The 19285-nt window shown below is 34.2% G+C and overlaps 1 protein-coding gene and 1 pseudogene across 6 annotated transcripts in view; one reads left to right on the top strand and one right to left on the bottom strand.

The window, feature by feature from the left end:
- SMAD2 (SMAD family member 2) overlaps window positions 1-19285 on the top strand; it is a 92818-nt gene that overhangs the window by 57126 nt on the left and 16407 nt on the right. For 4 of the 6 annotated variants that reach the window (XM_053571409.1, XM_053571412.1, XM_053571410.1 and 1 more), the window contains 4 exons: window positions 9791-9880; window positions 10901-11094; window positions 11898-12032; window positions 15011-15085. In XM_053571409.1, coding sequence (XP_053427384.1) covers window positions 9791-9880; window positions 10901-11094; window positions 11898-12032; window positions 15011-15085 — 494 coding nt within the window. The remainder of the gene's footprint in view (window positions 1-9790; window positions 9881-10900; window positions 11095-11897; window positions 12033-15010; window positions 15086-19285) is intronic. The other 2 variants (XM_053571414.1, XM_053571415.1) reach the window with 2 other exon arrangements.
- LOC128571763 (high mobility group protein B3-like) lies at window positions 4293-4927 on the bottom strand (annotated as a pseudogene).

The raw sequence follows: 19285 nt of genomic DNA, 5'->3' as shown, positions 1-19285 counted from the left end.
AAATAAAAACAAAAAAACAAAGCACTATATGTATTTTGTTGTATATTGTCTGGGCAACAGGTGATCTTCTGGGGTATGAGATGTTAATCACAATGCTGACACAACTGGAGGCCTCTGCTAATTTCTCAAACCCCAGAGGGTGGAGACCCTACATCTGTCTTCAGTCCTCTTAAAAGGCACTTTAAACTTCTAAATTTGGCTAAGCAGAAGCTTTCCCAGGAAAGTACTTGTCGCTGGGATCACTGCTGAAGTGGCTATCTACTTACCCAGTGTGCCAAAACTGGTCTCACCCTTCACCTGGGGGCTAGGGCTGTAAGGCGGCTCAGTCCCCACCTTTAGGCTGTTCAGTCACTGGATTACTAGCTCCTGCCTGATCCTTGCTCTGTGACCCTGAGGGTGGAGCCTGCCGGGTCAGTTCTCTCACATGGCTCCCCACGGCCCACAGCCAAACTCTATTAGCTCCATCTGGCTCAGTGGCTCAGTCTGGGGCTCTAGACAACGCCCAGCATTCTCTGCACTCCTGCCCAACCTCTCCCAAGGCAGTTCAACGGAGTGCCAAGTCCAGAAACACCAAAACAGCTCACAGGTAAGGCCTTTCCGGTTTGCAGTCTCACTGCTGCTATACTTAGGCTGCCAACTGGTTTAGACTGAACGAACACATGCAGCGACTTGCCAGTTTTCCACTGTTTTTGTCCTCCTCTTGGGGTCTAGATGTCTCTTGCTGACTCCCTGTGTCCTCAAAGTGGTGATTATAGGCAAATCTCACCATCCAGAGATGCCTGGAGTCTTGTCTCCCCAGACTCACAGTGCTCAGTTTCAAGGAAGTGTTACTCGGCCACCATCTTGCTCTGCTGTCCTGAGCATGTTTTTTAAATTCTATTTTGTGTATATTCTTGTAAAATTATGCAATTAAGAGTACCATAGCACAGCACAATGAGCTCAACTGAGAGCTAAGGACAGCTCAGGTACCTAGAATCTAGACATACTCTGTTCTGTTTTGAAACCCTGATATCATAGGATGTGTATTTGTTGAATGAGTTTCTTTTGTTTGTTTCTTTTGTTTTTTTGAGAGAGAGTCTCCCTCTCTCGCCCTGGGTTGAGTGCTATGGCAACCTAGCTCACAACAACCTCAAACTCTTGGGCTCAGTCAATCCCCTTGCCTCAGCCTCCCAGAGTGCTGGGATTACGGACATGAGCCACCATACCAGACTATGAGTTTGTTTTTGAATGGTTACTATTTCACTGTTGTAAGATAAAATTGAAAAACATTCTCTATACAGAGTGAAGGGTTACACCAATTAAGGACTCTGTTAAATTGTCTCCAGATTTAATTACTGCCTAGTTATGCCTTAATTATGAAGGAATATAAGTGCTTGTTGACTATTGTTGATGATTCAACATTTTGAAATGAATTTCCTGATACTTATGTTTACATTTCTGAATTTTTATTTAAAAATATCCTAAGATTTCAAGAGATATGGTTATTAGCATTTGTAGATGTAGTAGCTTAAAATAAATTGCATTTGCAATGACTTGTTTCTCAGGATTGTCTGCATTTTGCAAACAAAACAAAACATAGGAGAAAAAAATTAGATTATGAGGCAAATAAAATTTATTATTCTTAATCATTGATTAAGACTTAATTTAATCAACAGTCACTTTGTTTCTAGTGACATAATAAGTGAATTACATTTAAACATTTTAAATTATTACTTTATTTTATATCTTTCAATAATATTTACAGTCTTTAAGTTTCTGCTTTTGTAAAAAATTGAAACAACAGATTTAAACTATCATTCTACAGAAGTGTATCCTTAAGAATTTAGGATTTTAAGCCATGCAGAAGCAGATATCAATCCTGGCTTTTATCACATTAGCTCTATGACATTTTAAGTTATTTAACTTATGCTGAGGTTTCTTTCCTACTTTTTTAAAAATAATGGTAATGGTATTTCATGTTACAAGGTTGGTGTGAGTACATAGCATAAATTAGATAATGTGTGTAAAGCACATAGTAAATGCTTTCAGTAAGTTGACAGCTTTTGGGTAAGTTTTCTGCAGACAAGGAATACTTCATTGTTCACTTGTAACCTTTGCAAATTTGTTAAGTATAATGTCTCCAAGGATCCTTTTTCATTGGTTGAAGGAAGGTAAAAAACTGTGGAGGTAGGTGTTATCTTGTTTTCCATTCCCCATCCAGCAACTCTGTAGTGATGATGGAGTATACAGACAGTACATGCAATTATGGAGACTTTCTATTATTACAGTGGTTAGCTGTTCATTCCTGAGCTAGTTCAGATACAAACTTCTGGTCTCAAGTCATATATAAAAATGAAAGGATTATTCTGTTGTGAGTAGAAATAATTATGGATGCATTGTTAAAAATTATTCCCTAGAAATCTATATTATTTGAACGTAACAGTAATCAAAAGCTGGATCATGAAATAACTTCTTTTTGTTGGTATTGTTCTATTAATTTATTAACCCCTTTAATTTTACTCCATGCTTTAAATTTTCCACAGTGACAAATTCTGTTTGATTTCAAGAAGAAATATGTTCTAGGCAAGAAGATCAAGTAAAATAATAAATTAGTAAAATCGGTTTATTACTTTTGACATTTGTTGTTTAACTGAAGGAGGAAATCATGCAAATATGTCAGGAACAGTAAAACTAGGTTTAACATTCTGTGATACAAGCCTTCCTTTGCCCCAAACAAGTGTTATTTTCTTGAATTTGGTTCACATTGTTTCTCTTTTATCTCCTGTAAGAAGTATGTGAATAAAACATATATGTCCTCAATGCAAAAGAGGTACATTAATTGACACAAATATATAATGTCTAGGTGATTAAACCAGTATAAAATGCTAATTTAAATGTGTGTATAAAATGTGTATGAGCATACAACTTGTCAATCATATATTAGATTTTAAAATTTAATTTCAGTTTTCAAAGGTTAATTTATTCTTAGATGAAGAAGGTCTTCAGTGTGTTAATTTTACTGATACTCATTGTAAAAGTGATTACTAGGGAAATTTGATGAGGCTTTCTGCCAAGTTTACCCCAAGCCAGTCTACTAGGTTAGTGATCAACTAATATATTGTAGGCCAACAAATATTTTTGATATATTAGTGTCTTTATTATTTCAGTAGCTATTCCACTCTTTTCCCCATGTCTTTTTAATTCAAGCTGGATATGTATGGAAGAAAGGTACACAGTTGATAGTGTCATAATCTGCCTTTAAGAAATTGCGTTCTATTTAAAGAACTTCAGGACATTGTATGAGATACCAACACAGGCTTGCCTCATCTGCCTGTATACTAACATAGGGCCAACATCATGGTTGGTTTGTGGTCTATTACATCTTATTTTAACATATTGTAATATTTTATGCTAATTATATTAGTGAACAATCAAATATTTTTTAAATGTAATACTGTTTTTTTAACTTCAAAAACATTTCAGCATTCTAAACATACAAAAAATAACATTACATTGCAAATGTGTTTAAGTACAGAAGGTTCTTGAACTTGCATTGATGCAGTGGCTCTTCCGCTTGCTGCTTTGCCAACAATGAAGAGTTCTACGGTTTGTTTTAAAACAAAGAGTTTAAAAACTACCGCACTTAATTAAAAAAAAAAAAAATCCAAACACTTCTCATGCCAGCTGACCCCGCTTTGTCCACAGCTAAGAATGGCAGCAGAATGCTATGTCACTATATACAAAAAACAAGACAACCTGAAGCTAAATGGATGCCCGCAGCAGTGTCAACAGGTGCAGCTCACAGTGCACGCCCTGAGCTACGGCCCCTCAGAAGGACATCTTTCCCCATGGCCTTAACACCAAGCAGGGAGCAGCAAGAGTTGGTCTCGGTTGTTTTGTTCTTTTTACAAACTATACATATGTACAGTTGATAACTCAGGATTTCTAGCCAATAACCACATAGTTAACACCAACTTACAAATTAAAAAAAAAAATGCCAGAAACATCTTTAATGCCTTGTCATACCAACAGCAAAATGCACAGAGTGAGGAGAACACGAGAGTGCCTTTTTATTTTAAAAATGTTTGGAAATATGTACAACTTTGATACAGTTTCAGGGTGCTCCAGACACCCACGGCCACTTCATGTAAACCACTGACAATTTGTAGAGCACTTTGAGACTACAATATGATCGTGATCAAATTTTGTGATTAAACCTAATGAGGGCAATAGACATTTCTTAAATAAGAAATGTGTCATTTACGGCGCTCCCCTACTCTAAGGTATTCACAAGGAGACAGATAAACAGTTTTTTATTCATCCTCCTCCTCCTCATCTTCTTCCTCGTCTTCATCTTCATCTTCCTCTTCCACCTTTTTCCTGGCAACTTTAGTGGGACCCTTTGCGCCATCAAACTTTCATTTAGACTTACAGTCAGCGACATCCTTCTCATACTTCTTCAGCTTGGCTGCCTTAGTGATGTAAGGCTGCTTTTCGCTGTCACTTAAGTTATTCCACATCTCACCCAGCTTTTTTGCCACATCTCCAATAGAGATACCAGGATTTGTAGACTTGATCTTGGGGCGGAATTCTGAACAGAAGAGGAAAAATCCAGATGGTGGCCTCTTGGGGGCATTAGGGTCCTTCTTCTTTTTTCCTCCTTTAGCTGGTCCATAATCCTTCATTTCCTGATCATAGCAGACTTTATCAGCCTTTGCCATTTCATCAAATTTAGACTTCTCTTTCCCAGACGTTGCCTTCCACCTTTCAGAGCACTTCTTGGAAAATTCTGCAAAATTTACAGGGACCTCTGGGTTTTTCTTCTTATGTTCTTCTCTGCATGTCTACACAAAGAAGGCATAGGCAGACATCTTGCCCTTTGGTTTCTTGGGGTCACCTTTAGCCATCTTGACTGTATTGTTCGCTAGTCTGGGCAGTGCAGGGCACGAACAACAACAATCAAATACTGATCAAGCAGAATTTATCTCTGAGACCAATTTTTGTCTGATATTTTTCAATACTTAAGAGTTTTAAGATGTTCTGAAGATAAATGGTCAAATAAGTTAGGAAATATTGTGCCAATGTGTTTGGATATTGCTATCATTGTTATAGTAATAAACTTAATTTCTTTAGGATATATTTTTGATTTTACATAGAACATATTTTTATTATTTTAACATTTTCAGAGTTACTCTTCTCTATCCTTAGTACTTAGCAACTACTGGATGTTGTGCAGGTTTTTTCTTTTCCAATTAACATCAATTTAATGAGTTACAGGTACTGTTTTTACATAGTTTGCAGGTTACTTGTGAGGTCCATAATCCATTTAAAGTCTTACACTTTGCTTGATATAGAATAGTAACTTGTAAAGATAATTGCTGTTAAATATTTTACTGATTCTAAAATAACACATTTTTTCACATTGAGATGCTTCTTATAAATAAAATTGAAAGGTTTTTCCTTTTAAGCATTATACAAAATAATGTTGCATTTTAAGTAACATTTATGGCTTATTGAAATTTATTGACTGTATAAGTAGTTTCATATAGTTACAATCAATGCTACTTATCTAAAAATTTTCCTGCATTCCTTTCCTACATTTTGATAACCCGAGAGATGAAATTTTTCACCAGTGTTAACTAAAATGTTAGGATTTAGTGTGACTAGGAATACTATGAAGATACTAATTGAGTCACCAAATACCTTGTTTGCTGGGTGGTAGGTACACAAAGACCTTTGGGAGCTCAGGGTCTTGTGGGGAAATGCAATGTAGTTAGACATAGTCAATCTTTTAAGGGAGAGCAAGTGATTAAAGCTGCTTGGTTTAACCTCCCCACCTCAAAAGAATCTTAAAAATTGACCTGGTTTGCTAGGCATAGTAGTAAAGTTAAAAGGTAGCCAGGGACAGTTGTTGATAAATACATGTGGAAAAAAATTGGTACCGAGGGCCCACAAGAGACAGAGAGGACATTGTGTCAGGAAAAAATGAATAGGCTCAGGTGGGCATGTTAGTATTACTTGCCTCCAATACTAATGCCAAAGTGTGCTTGAAATGATGCAGTATAGGAAATAACAGTGTGCTTTTTATGCTTAATTATCTAAGATTAAAAGCATAGCTTTTTATAGAAATGTCACCGTGACATGGATTACTATTTAATTCTATGGCAATATTTTGATTTAATTTTGGTAAAAGGCAGTACATTCACATGGCTTAAAAATATATGGTTATGTTTTCATACACATGCATGGAGTGTGTACAAATATACATTGAAAAGTCTTCCTTCCCACCGCTCCCTTGTTTAAAACTACTGATGTGCGTGTAGCAAATACTTAAAAATCTTTTTATCTATCCTTTTTTTAATATATATATGTGAAGAGTAGCGTACTATGCTTACTGATCTACTCTTGCTTTTTTCACTTAATATATTTTAGGGACTTTTCCTTGTAAATTCATAGGGAACCTTCTTTATCATATGTGAAATTACCATCTGTACTTTTTTATAGGGACTTTCTGTTCCAGTTTTTCCTTCTTTCTTTGTGGTTTTTTTGGCCGGGGCTGGGTTTGAACCCGCCACCTACGGCATATGGGACCAGCGCCCTACTCCTTGAGCCACAGGCGCCGTCCTACTTTTTTTTTCATAGGTAGAATTTTCATGTGGCAAAGTACACAAATAATGATTAGATTTGACAGATGAATAATATATCAGGGTATCAAGATATAGAACATTTCTATCCACCAGAAGGTTCTTTTATACTTCGATCGTCCAAGGTTCTTCTGGACGCAACCACTGTTTGAAATTTTTTACTTTTCAATTTGTCTTGCCACTTCTATAACTTCATATAAGTGGAATTACTCAGTATGTAGTCTTTTATGTTTAGTTTCTCTTGATCAAGAGTGATTAAAACTGCCTGAGATTAAAACTCACAGAGATTCATCTGTGAGTCAGTAATTCTTTTTTAAGATTGTTCTGCTGTTCACAATCCTTAGCATTTCCATATACATTTTGGATCAGCTTGTCAATTTTTTTTGCTGAAACTATGATAAACAAATAGGCCACATTACTAAGGGAAAATAGGCATGTTAACATTGTGTCATCTATGAACACAGGGTTTTTCTTTGTATACTTAGGTTTTTAAAAATATCTATGGCAAGGTTTTTAATTTGAGCAGAGACCACTGTCATATTTTGATGTTTTCCCTCCATGGTCCTTTTATAGGTTAGTTCCACCTTTTTTCCCTGACATTTCTGCCCCCACATCTATCTTCTGATTCCAAAAACAAAAGACTGCAATTTTCTGTTTGAGTTCTAGTTGCCTTGTCTAAATGTACTCTTGTCTGATTCAGTTATGTTCAAAATATTTATTTGTATAGTTTTGACACATTTATAATTTATCTAGAAGCTTTGTGCGAGGCCCTCATTATCTGTGGGGGAATTGGTTTCAGGATCCCTCATAGATTTCAAAGTCTGTGGATGCTCAAGTCTCTGATATAAAATAAGTAGTATATAAGCTATGTGTGTACTCCGATATACTTTTTAAAAAATGGATTTCAGAAGCTGTTTTTTTTTTATCTTGCCAGACTGTTATAGGGGTACACACAGTTTGGTTACATAATTTGTTTTTGTACATTTTAAGTCAAACCCAGAATGTATGCCTTGGACCAGTTTGGTGTGGATTTACCGTACCTCTCCTGCCCTCTCACCTTTCTTTGAGTTTTACTTCCATATATCTACATAAATGTTAATCAACTAGGTCCAGTTTAGTATTGAATACATGTGGTGTTTGTTTTTCTGTTCTGGCAATATTTCATGTAGGAGGATGTCTCTAATTCCTTAAATCATCTCTAGATTACTCATCTCAAATAATGTAAATGCTGTGTAAATAGTTGTTATTGTATATATTTTTAAGTTTGCTTTTTTTGATTGCATTTTTTTTTAAACCCTTTTCTCCTTTGGTGGGTTAAATTCAAGGATGTGGAACTTTTGGATATGGAGGGCCAAACTGTATTTTGTTATAAATTGGATTCTTTAAAAAAAATTTTTTTTCTGACATAAACAAGTAAAGATTTTACTAGCTGGAAATATATTTAACATTTTAAAATCTTCCAATTTTGTAAGAGAGATACTGTAATAAATAATAGGGCTGAGGTTTAAATATACCCTGTGATAGCCTTTGGAAAGTGACCAAGTGAAGGTTGGGGTCCCTGTTAGCCACTAGATTGATTACAGATTTTTAACAATTACTTTATTCTTCTCTTATTCCTTTCAAGGATTAAATAAAGCACAATTTAAGCTCTTCCATGCTGTATTTTAGATTCTAGTAGTCATGTGAGTCCCAGAATAACTTGGGTGAAATGTTCCTGTATCATCAGAGCAGAACAGACTGTTGATATCTACACTTCTGTTAATTATTTTCAAAGAAAGAAGTATCAGTTGTATATTTCTCCCTTAGACTCATGAGTCTCTAGAATTTAGGTGATTCTGTTGTGATTTAAACAACAGCGTTCTATATATTTCCAACAGAAGTCTGCTATCTTCTAAGTAAAATAACCATTTATGTCATGATTTTTTAATCAGTGTATCTTTGGGAAAAAAAGAAAAGATCTAAATTATCCTCTAATTGGCTTTTTCTGACTTTTATGATCCAGTACATTTTATGTTTGGCTTCTCTAAAAAAGCAAGAGAATCTGTAAAATATTTCAAGGTGGCGCTAGAAAATTTTCAAACTTCCTTTTTTAAACAAACTGTCCAGTTACTATAGCCCCCAAGCAGGGTATTTTGACATTTTCCTCCAGCCTGATGGCTGGTCCAGAGACCTGTAGCACTGAAGCTTAGCATACCAGGTGACTGTGTTGCCTGGCCACCGTAAGTGAGCACTTTTCACCATTTTCCTTTGAAATGTTGATCTAATTAGCTACTAGTGATGTATAAATTTAGAATTTAATCAGTTGTTTGATTTTCCAAAGTTGTTTTGAAACATTCTTCCTCTTTGAAATTTTGATTATTTTGTAAATGTGCGAGAAATGGAACTTGGGTTTTAGAAATTGACTTTTGATTCATTTAAAAAGTACAGCTAGTACCTGAGAGATTTGGGAGTTCCATTCTAAGACTTTAAGCTCTTCCCATCTCCCACTGATCAGAAGTTACTTTGAAATGATAAGTAGAGGTCTAGAAAATAGGAAGGATTATCTCTGGGCTGCCCATGCTTTGCAAAGAAATGTGAAGAAAAATTTTAAGATCATAAATTTTAAGATCATATACTATATTAGAATGATTTCAAGCTCTACTTTTTGTCCATACTAGTACAATAATAATTTTCAGTAAAATTGAGTATTTAAGTACTGGAACCAAATAACCTGCAATTGTAACTGTGAATATGTGTCTATTTTACTTAGGATTTTTCCTACATTAAGAATATCAATTGACATTTCATGTTCAGGTACTTTTTAAAAAAAAAAATGGATTATAAAATAAAGCACTTCTAGTAAGGCCTGTGGTATTAGACGTTTTGTTCTAAGTAGAGGAGATTAGAAAGGGCTTTATAGGTATGATTCATTAAGCTAGAAAGCATTAGTGTTCACATTTTAAAAACATAATCATAACTTATCTGGAGTCACATGTTTCATTTTATTGGCTTCCTTCATATAGAAAATATAGTAACTAGTACTAAACGCCTGTGAAAAAAAGTGAAACAATTTATATTTTCTGGGTGAAGGAAGTATTCTGTACATTCTCCATGTTTTACATCATGGTATTTTGAATAACCATGCTTCCATGTTCACATCAATTTTTTGTTTTTCAATTTATGCACAGCACTTGCTCTGAAATTTGGGGACTGAGTACACCAAATACCATAGATCAGTGGGATACAACAGGCCTTTACAGCTTCTCTGAACAAACCAGGTGAATATTCTGCCCTCTGTCAAATCCTAGAGATCTTGTGGGTGGGGGGATGTTTTGGAAAACCTGTACTGGGTTGCTTAGTATAATTTTGTTTAGGATGTTTTCCTTAATGTTAAAATAAGGCATAGCATTTAAAATATCTGCTTGCCATTATTAAAAAATACATTAAATGTTTCAGCTGATGTTTTGATCAATGCAATTCTAGTTTTGAATCTTCTTTAAATTATTGCCTCCCCTAAAGAATAAGGATTTTTGTAAATATATATTCATTTTAGTTCGAGATTAGATATACTCTGTTGTTGGCCTAATTTTTCAGTAGGTACATGACCAATTTTGCTAAATTTCTTGTGATCAAAATCTCATCTTTATACTAATAAATACATAGTTATTTAATGAACCCCTTATATCACAGTTAACAGCAGGCTAGCTTGTTTTATGTTACCTTTTTAATCATCTCATTCTATTTTTTGAGTATATGGTATTTGTCCATTTCATCTCATCATATTCATCACCATCTGCATTTATGTGTGAACTATATAGATAATACCTTAGTTTTCAAAGCGGTCACAACTGGGTAATGAGTTACATTAGTCTGAGCAAGTTATTGTCATGTCATTGTTGGTATTTACCATTCTTCACACTAGTTCTGTTTTTGACTAGTCACTACAGAATTAATGCCCTTAGAAGCATCTCTAAAAAGTTTGATATACCAAACATAGAAGTTGACAAAAAGTTTTTCAAATATAATTGTTTAACATTCTTCTGGAAAAATCATTTTTTCCCAAGTAGTTAGCATTTCATTGGCATTCGAGTCATTTATGTAGCATATTTATAAGAAACATCTGCTAGTGCTGCTGCGTACTTTTTGTCAAATCCATTAAAAAGTACATTTTTCTTCCTGATTCTCCCTAAAACTAAATGGCTATCATTTCTTTCTTTATGCTGTTATTGTACAAATTTAGCCCATTTGACTACACTTATTTTTTAAAGTTCCCTCCTTTCCCCCTTGCTTCCCAATAGGTCTCTTGATGGTCGTCTTCAGGTATCCCATCGAAAAGGATTGCCACATGTTATATATTGCCGATTGTGGCGCTGGCCTGATCTTCACAGTCATCATGAACTCAAGGCAATTGAAAACTGCGAATATGCTTTTAATCTTAAAAAGGATGAAGTATGTGTAAACCCTTACCACTATCAGAGAGTTGAGACACCAGGTAGGAAGATGGCAGGTTTTTTTCCTAGTTTTAAATTAAACGCCTGAATTTAAGCTTATTTAGGTATTCTTGTGACCCACGAAAATTTTAGTGTAAAATCTAAGTAAGTACTTTAAATTCAGCATGTTATTTGGTGGTTAAAAATGCTTTTTATTTTCTAAAATTTTATGTGGAAAAACATATCTTAGAGGTAAAAGATGTCAGTTTCTTGGACTAGCATATTACTTGGTAGTATCCAGGAAATCCCACAGATTTGCAGTCTGCTTAGAGCTAAACTGATATATTGCTGTACTTCTCTGCTGCAGTGACTTATAAGCATTTTGCTTTTGAGTGTTTTCAGAATGATTTTATGACATCATTTGTATATAACCAGTTTAATAAAGCTTGTAGCAAGACTTCATTTAGTTTGCTTTCTACTTGAAACTTTTTAAAAAAACATATAACTTACATTTTTTAGAAAATTCCCTAAATCTTTTTTTACAAACTAAGCCAGTCTTTTCTCAACTTTTCCAGTGGGGATTTATGAACTTCTGTGGTAATGTAATAGTACTAGAGTTGCATTCTTCCTAAAAGTAGGAGATAAATTAGAGTGTGGCATTTTAGATGGTGAGTTACATAAGTTTAAGCCATACTCAGATTTGTCAGTTTCTCAATAACTAGTATATACCAGATAGGTAGACCCTAACTTTTTAATTAAGCTACCCTTTCTTCTTTTTCCTCCTCTTCTTGGTGAAAACTTACAATAAATATTCCCTCCCCTTTTGCTGTTTGCCATTAACTTGGGTTTCTTGTAACTTTTTCAGTTTTGCCTCCAGTATTAGTGCCACGGCACACTGAAATCCTAACAGAACTACCGCCTCTGGATGATTATACCCACTCCATTCCAGAAAACACTAATTTCCCAGCAGGAATTGAGCCACAGAGTAATTATATCCCAGGTATTTTTGCCTTCTGAATCTTTTAAAATTTGGATAGAGAGAAATTTTTGTTGAAACATTTGAAGTATTACTAAATTATGATTTCACTTTTAAAAAAAGTTTCTGGATTTTGAATAGAAAAAAATTTGATTTATTAGGTGATTATTTCATGAAAAATATAAGCTTAGTACATTAAACAGTTTTGTTTGGAGAAAAGTTTTACTTTATATTTCATTTTCTTTTGCAGTGGTTTTAATCAAAGTACTGTGAGAAGCAGATAAGAAAAGATCTTAGTAGGTTTGTCTTAGTCGTTGAAGCTGAGAGAGATGCAGAATAAGTAAAATAAATAATAATAGAAAAAAGTATTTCTCAAATACTTGTAACTAAAAATCTACCAAATAATCACTTTTTCTTAGATAACTTAAAAATGTTTAAGAGAAATGTAACTTTTTTATAGGAAGTACAGTATTTGTTCTATAGATCTAGTAAAATTTGTGTTACATTAAAAATCAAAAAACCTTTATTTTAGTTATATTTCATTTGCACCTTAGTAATTCCTGATGAAAATTAATTAAACCACATGGTTCTCACATTATGTTCACACTGTTGTATTATGTGATACAGTAATATTTCCATGATATCATACATACCCTTTTAGACTTTACCATCTTTTAGGACAACAACTAATATTTTGTTAGGTTGATTTTTCTCCCTAGCATAAACAAAAAGTGTAATGTTAGGATGAAGATTTTTATTATCTCAGTTTTTTTCCACTTTTCCTAATGTTCCTCTGTTCTACTCGTGTTTTTATTTTATGCACTAAAAATATGTAAGGAACTTAAGAGCTTCAAGTACATTAAACACAGTAGAATCTCCATAGTTGCCCACCTCTTTATGTTGACCACCTCCTTAAGTTGACCTAATTGTCATAGACCAGGCATTCACCATATGTACATATTAGTACAGTAGGCTAGTTCCTTGTATTCACCACTTCCATATGTTGACCAGTCTGTTATGGTCCATTGTATGGCCAACTTACAGGGTTTCTACTGTAATTATTTCTTAATATATCCCATCTAATGCTTGTTCATTGAAGACAGTGTTAGAAATATAAGAAAAAGAAGAAGTGCTTTTTTAAAATAGCCAGTTTTACAGATGGGAAATAGTTTTTGAAGTATTTTAATGCACATTTCTTTGACTGTTTTATTCCAAAAGAGAATTTAAAGCTGCTTTTTTGGTTGCTAGGAAATATAAACTTTGAGAAGTCAGGAGGAGAGGAGAGAGTTATGATCGACTAGGATAAGGATGTAGGACTATAAAACAGGGCATTTCCTGGGTAGAAGTTGTTGGTCATTCTTTTATAAATGTGTCTTGGAGTGGAGTTTGTATATGTGTATGGGGGAGGCATTTTAAGTCTGAGTCAGGAATTGCTATTATTTAGCAGTACCAGGAAACTTAGGTTGTAAGCATATTGTCTTGTACGCGTGAGACATAGTCAATAATTATTTTGAAGGATGTTAAGCAGAATATTTAGTGGCTTTTAGTTATAAAGATGTTTGGGCTTAATTTTTCTTGTTTTTATTTTAGTACTTAGTTTTGGGTATTATATAAAGTAGAAAATCAGAGGTGGATTATACCCATTTGCTTTTCTAAACAATGAGGCTTTATCCAGCTCCCAAGTGATAACAAAACTAAAAGGTTCACTTTTTATTCCACTTCAAAAGAAATTTTAACATTTTCTCTAACATGCTAACAGCTTTGTTATTTTATACATAAATAATGATGTAGAAAAGTAAGGAAATACAATAGGATAAAATATTTTAAAGTTCGGTATTTTTGGTGGTTAAACTGGCAAAGCTTAGCTCTATTTAAATTTATTAGCTTTAACCAGAGTGATGCATAATGATATGTATTCTTATTTTGTGTTCTTTATTGTTTGATTACATGAAGATATTTTATTCTTAGAATTTCAGTTTGAAAAATTTGGAGATACTGACACTTAAATGAAAAGTTTGATAAGAACTTAAAATTTATAGTTAGCTTATTGAGCAAGATTGTAAAGGGTTAATAAAGGAAACCCTTAATACCCATCTTCCCTTTCTCCTTTCTGGTAATTACAAAAATTTTTAGATTTTGGCTGCATTGTCTTGAAATGCTTAAAACTGTTCAACAATGTAAATGTTAAACTGTTGAAAATCTTATCAATTTCTTTTTCGTCCTTAAAATTATATTTGGTGAAATGGTTTCAATAGTTTTTATTTTATGAGAAGCGTATTCAGCTGTTCAGATGCCTCCTAAAGTAAACAGTTTATTTGAAAACGTGCTGGGAATGCACATTAGAATCCTAATATGTATTTATTTTTAGGGAGTATTTTACTTCAGTTTTGTGCAGTAGTCCGTATTTGTATTGAATTTTCTGCTTTAAACACTTAGAATTTACCAGTTAGAAATCTCTGGAGAATAAACTTTTTAGGTAGAATTCAGGCTAGACCAGTCCTAAACCATACTATTATATTTTGCCCTGTAGAATTTAGTGTAAGATGTAAGCCTCTATTAATTTTGTAACCTAAAATCATGTGTGTGTGTCTTTAATCTCTTAAGTACCCGTCGATGATGTTCATTAGTTTAAAAAAAATTGTAGGTACTAAAGTCTTTGAAGCCTATTAATTCAGAACTGAGGCGTCTTTGAAGTTGTATTTTTGGCTCTCGCCCCAGAATATATACATATGGGAATGAAGCAGATATGTAAATAATGTCTAAGAAAGTATGTCCAGTGAGCTAGATTGTTATTATGAGTAGTTTTTAAGGATTCGCCTTCAAGACCTATGTTTCAGGATCTCAGTCATAAGCCCTCAGTATCTAGTATTGTTTTTTATAGTAATGTTATATAATATTCTTAATTGTTATTTGGAGTGATTCATTGGTTATCTTTGGTAGTTGGGAGAAAAGGTGGAAAGATTATACTGCAATTATACTTGATTTGTTTTTAACTTTTGTAGAAACACCACCTCCTGGATATATCAGTGAAGATGGAGAAACAAGTGATCAACAGTTGAATCAAAGTATGGACACAGGTAAAAAAAAGTCTCTTAGAATTTCTTAATAATTAGATATGTATTTCTTGCATTATTTGAAATGCACCAGAGATGGTCCTCTTAAATCTGGAGAGGTTGAGAAACATACCAAACAAAAAATATCTTCTATATTGGTTTAACCAGGTCTGAACCTTCAAAAGGGGGGGGCCTTGTTGTCACTAAAAAATTAACATCTGCTACTGTACAGAGTAATTGTTATGGTTATATTCTTAGAGTGAATGAAAATTTGAGAACACTTACATGCTTTTATTTCTTTTTAAATACTTGCTTCTGTTTAAAGGTTTAATTACTCTGTGAATAAATATGTCATTGGGATATGCAACCATAATTAGTCCAATAACAGATTTTTAGAGGAATTTGAGGGTGAGAGATGAGGATCAACTTTTTAATGTTCCTTTAACTTAATAATGAGTTCTGAATTATAGTAGATTGCTTACAAAAAATAACTTATATCTGACCTAATTTGATTAATTTCTCATATTTAGCTACCAACTCCAAACAATGATAGAGAAAAAAGTTTTAACATATATAAATATTACACACATTAAAGCTTCAAACCAGTTGTTGTATAATAAAATGTGTAGTTGACAAGAATAGATTACCTGTGAAATCACTTTGATATTATTGTAATTGTCCACTTTGGTTAATGTGTCTTAAGGATTGACACCTTAATATCACAACCCAACAAATTGTACCACCAGTCTTTCTATATGTCTTATGCTAACACATTCTGCAATTAGGCAAATCTAAATTATTTTAACATGGATTAACATTGGTAGAAGAGGGAGATTTTTATAATAATTCTTTTGCTTACTCCATTTTTTTGATTCCAAGATAAAGGAGCTTCTGCTGTAGCAAATCATATTTATGGCTGCAGCAGATAACTAAGAAAAGTAAATACTCTAATGATTATTGAAAATAGCATATGTTATTACAAATGTGTTTTTTTTTTTTTTTATTAAATCATAGCTGTATACATTAATGCAATCATGGGGCACCGTGCACTGGTTTTATATACAATTTGAAATATTTTCATCAAATTGGTTAAAATAGCCCTCCTGGCATTGTCTTAGTTATTGTGTTAAGACATTTATAATTCACATTTAGTAAGTTTCATATGTACCCTTGTAAGATGTACCGTAGGTATGGTCCCACCAATTACCCTCCCTTATTACATTTGTTAATTAATGCAGATGATACTTGGCTTTCCAAATATGTCTTCCTGATATGCCAAGAACTTTATTCTTGAAGCAGCATTGTTCTTTTTTTGTCCTGTGATGGACAGCTATTACTGGTATTTAAAAGTAAATGGCATGATAAAAACCAGACAAAGTAAAGTAAAAGTGAATGGCATGGGAAGATGCTGAATATCATAAACCACAGTGAAATACTACTTCCCACCCACTACATGGCTATAATCAAAGAAAGGGCAATAACAAAGTATTGGTGGGGATGTGGGAAGATTGGAGTGCTCATATGTTGCTGGTAGGAACGATAAAATGGTTCAAGTGCTTTGAAAAAGTCTGATGTTCCTCCGAAAATTAAATACAGAGTTATCATATGCCCCAGCAATTTCATTCCTAGAATTGAAAACATGTCCACACAAAAACTTGTACACAAATGGTTATGTAAGCATTATTCATAACATTCTAAAAGGATAAACAATTCATATGTCCATCAAATGGTGAATGGATAATTAAATTAAATATGTCCCTACAATGGAATATTATCCGCCCATATAAAGGAATGATGGTATAACATGAAGTTCTTCAACATGGCTAGACCTTGAAAAGATGATGTTAAGTGAAAGAAACTGAACACAAAAAGCTACAGGGATTCCAATTAGTGCACAAATACCTATTCAACAATACAACACAGGAGAAGCATTAATATAAGTAAGTATTATCACTGGTTACAAGTCCAAATAAAAAAGAGGAGAATAAACTGAATCAACTAAAATGAATTCAGAGGTAGAGCTAACTTTGATTCTAACCTAATATTTCTAATGCTGTTTCAGGGGAGCAATGTTACTAACTTTCAGAATGACACATTAAAATTGACTTACTGTAAGGACAGTGGATATACCTGATACGTGACATGTTAAATGTTGGTTTAACTACCAGTTCTTTCCTTGCTATCAGTTCCTCTCTCAGTGGTGCCATGGCAAAAAAAAGACAGTTCTGACTGATGCAGGGCCCATATTTAAAACAAAATTGGCCTTTTCTCTGACTCTGCTTTAATTAGAGTCATAGAGCAGGACCTAATTAAATTCATCTCTCACATTGTACTAGGATAAAATGAATTGATTTTTTTTTTTTTTAAGAGACAGAGTCTCACTTTGTTGCCCTCTGTAGAGTGTTGTGCCATCACAGCTCACAGCAACCTCCGGCTCTTGGGCTTAGGCAATTCTCTTGCCTCAGCCTCCCAAGTAGCTGGGACTACAGACGCCCACCACAACGCCTGTCTGTTTTTTGTTGTTGTTGTTGTTGCTGCAGTTTGGCTGGTGCTGGGTTCGAACCTGCCACCCTCTGTATGTGGGGCCGGCACCCTACTCGCTGAGCCACAGGTGCCACCCTGAATTGATATTTTTTAAAAGGGTACCGAGAGGACAAATGAAGCCTGGTAAGGAGCTGTATAAACTAGCACCTGTTACTTTTTGCTTTTCTTTTTAAAAAAAAATATTTTTCTGGTAAGCCTTTATTCTTCTTTTAAAGTCTTATGGATGTTAGAGGTCAGACAGGACATTGCAAGAAATCTAAAAGTTTGGTAAGCCTTTATCAAAGTATTCTATAATTAGTCTCTTTTCAAGTCATGATTGGTTTTATGAAAACATTAATGCCAACAGGTATATAGAGAAATAGAATCTCATAGATGGATTATAAGATGTGAATTTCATAACACAGTTCCATTTTATATCTTTTAAATGTACTTTGCTTGGTCTAGGATATACAAAGATGGAGATATTTTAATCTGCCTATGTCAGCAGGTTGAATAGGGGCTCTCAAAAAGATAATGTTGACATCCTGACCTCCAGTATGTCAGAATGTGGCCTTAGAAATGAGGTCTTTAGAAAGTGAAGATGAAGTTATACTAGAGTAGAGTGGACACCTGACCCTATATGACCAATGTCCTTAGGAATGAACAGAGATGTACAGGGAAGAATGCCATGTGAAGATGGAGGCAGATATTGGAGTTAGCAGCTGCAAGCCACGCAGTGACAAGGATTGTTGGAGAAATCAGAATCTTAAAGAGACAGGCATAGAACAGAATCTCTCCTGGAGCATTTGAGAGAGCATGTCCCTGCCAACACCTTTATTTTAGACTTATGTCTTTCAGTGAGAAAAATCAATTTCTGGTTGATTTTTTGTTTGTTTGTTTGTTTGTTTTGAGACAGAGTTTTACTTTGTCGCCCTTGGTAGAGTGCTGTGACATCACAGCTCACAGCAACATCAAACTCTTGGACTTACGTGATTCTCTTGCCTCAGCCTCCCAAGTAGCTGGGACTACAGGCATCCTCCACAAAGCCTGGCTTTTTTTTTTTTTTTTTAAGAGAGGAGGTCTCCCTCTGGCTCAGGTTGGTCTTGAATTCCTGAGCTCAGACAATCCACCGTCTCGGCCTCCCAGAATGCTAAGATTACAGGCGTGAGCCACCCGCGCCCAGCCCAATTTCTGTTGTTTTAAGCTATCCAGTGTGTGGAACTTTGTTACAGCAATTCCTAGGAAGCTTATACAGTGATTTATAAGGATTTGAGAGTATACTACTACCAAGGTGTACATCTAGTTATTTGTAAGTTACAGGTACTTAAAAGCATACACAAGAATTGAATATTAAAGGGTGAGCTTAGATAGAAAACAAATTCTACTTTTTTCTTTTTGTAAGCTATTTGTTTTGTCTACTCCTAGTTATGTTCACATATCCCACTTGGAAGACTACTTCTCTTAATCCAATGTATATTTTGCATATCAAGGTCAGACTGAGCTAGACTACCTGAGTTTGGATTGTCCCTCTACCATATAGTAGGTAGGTAACATAGGCACACAGTTTTATCTGTAAAATAGGGTTAATAATAGTACCTAACTCATAAGTTATTTACAAAAGCTAGTATTTTTAAAGCAATTATGTGTCCCTAACTCATAATAAGCACTGTATGAGTGTATTTAAGGAAAATATAAAGGAGG

This window comes from Nycticebus coucang, chromosome 19 (genome assembly GCF_027406575.1).
Source record: "Nycticebus coucang isolate mNycCou1 chromosome 19, mNycCou1.pri, whole genome shotgun sequence".
Taxonomy (NCBI): domain Eukaryota; kingdom Metazoa; phylum Chordata; class Mammalia; order Primates; family Lorisidae; genus Nycticebus; species Nycticebus coucang.
Note: the sequence above shows the minus strand (reverse complement) of the source record. Positions and strands in the feature narration are given on the sequence as shown.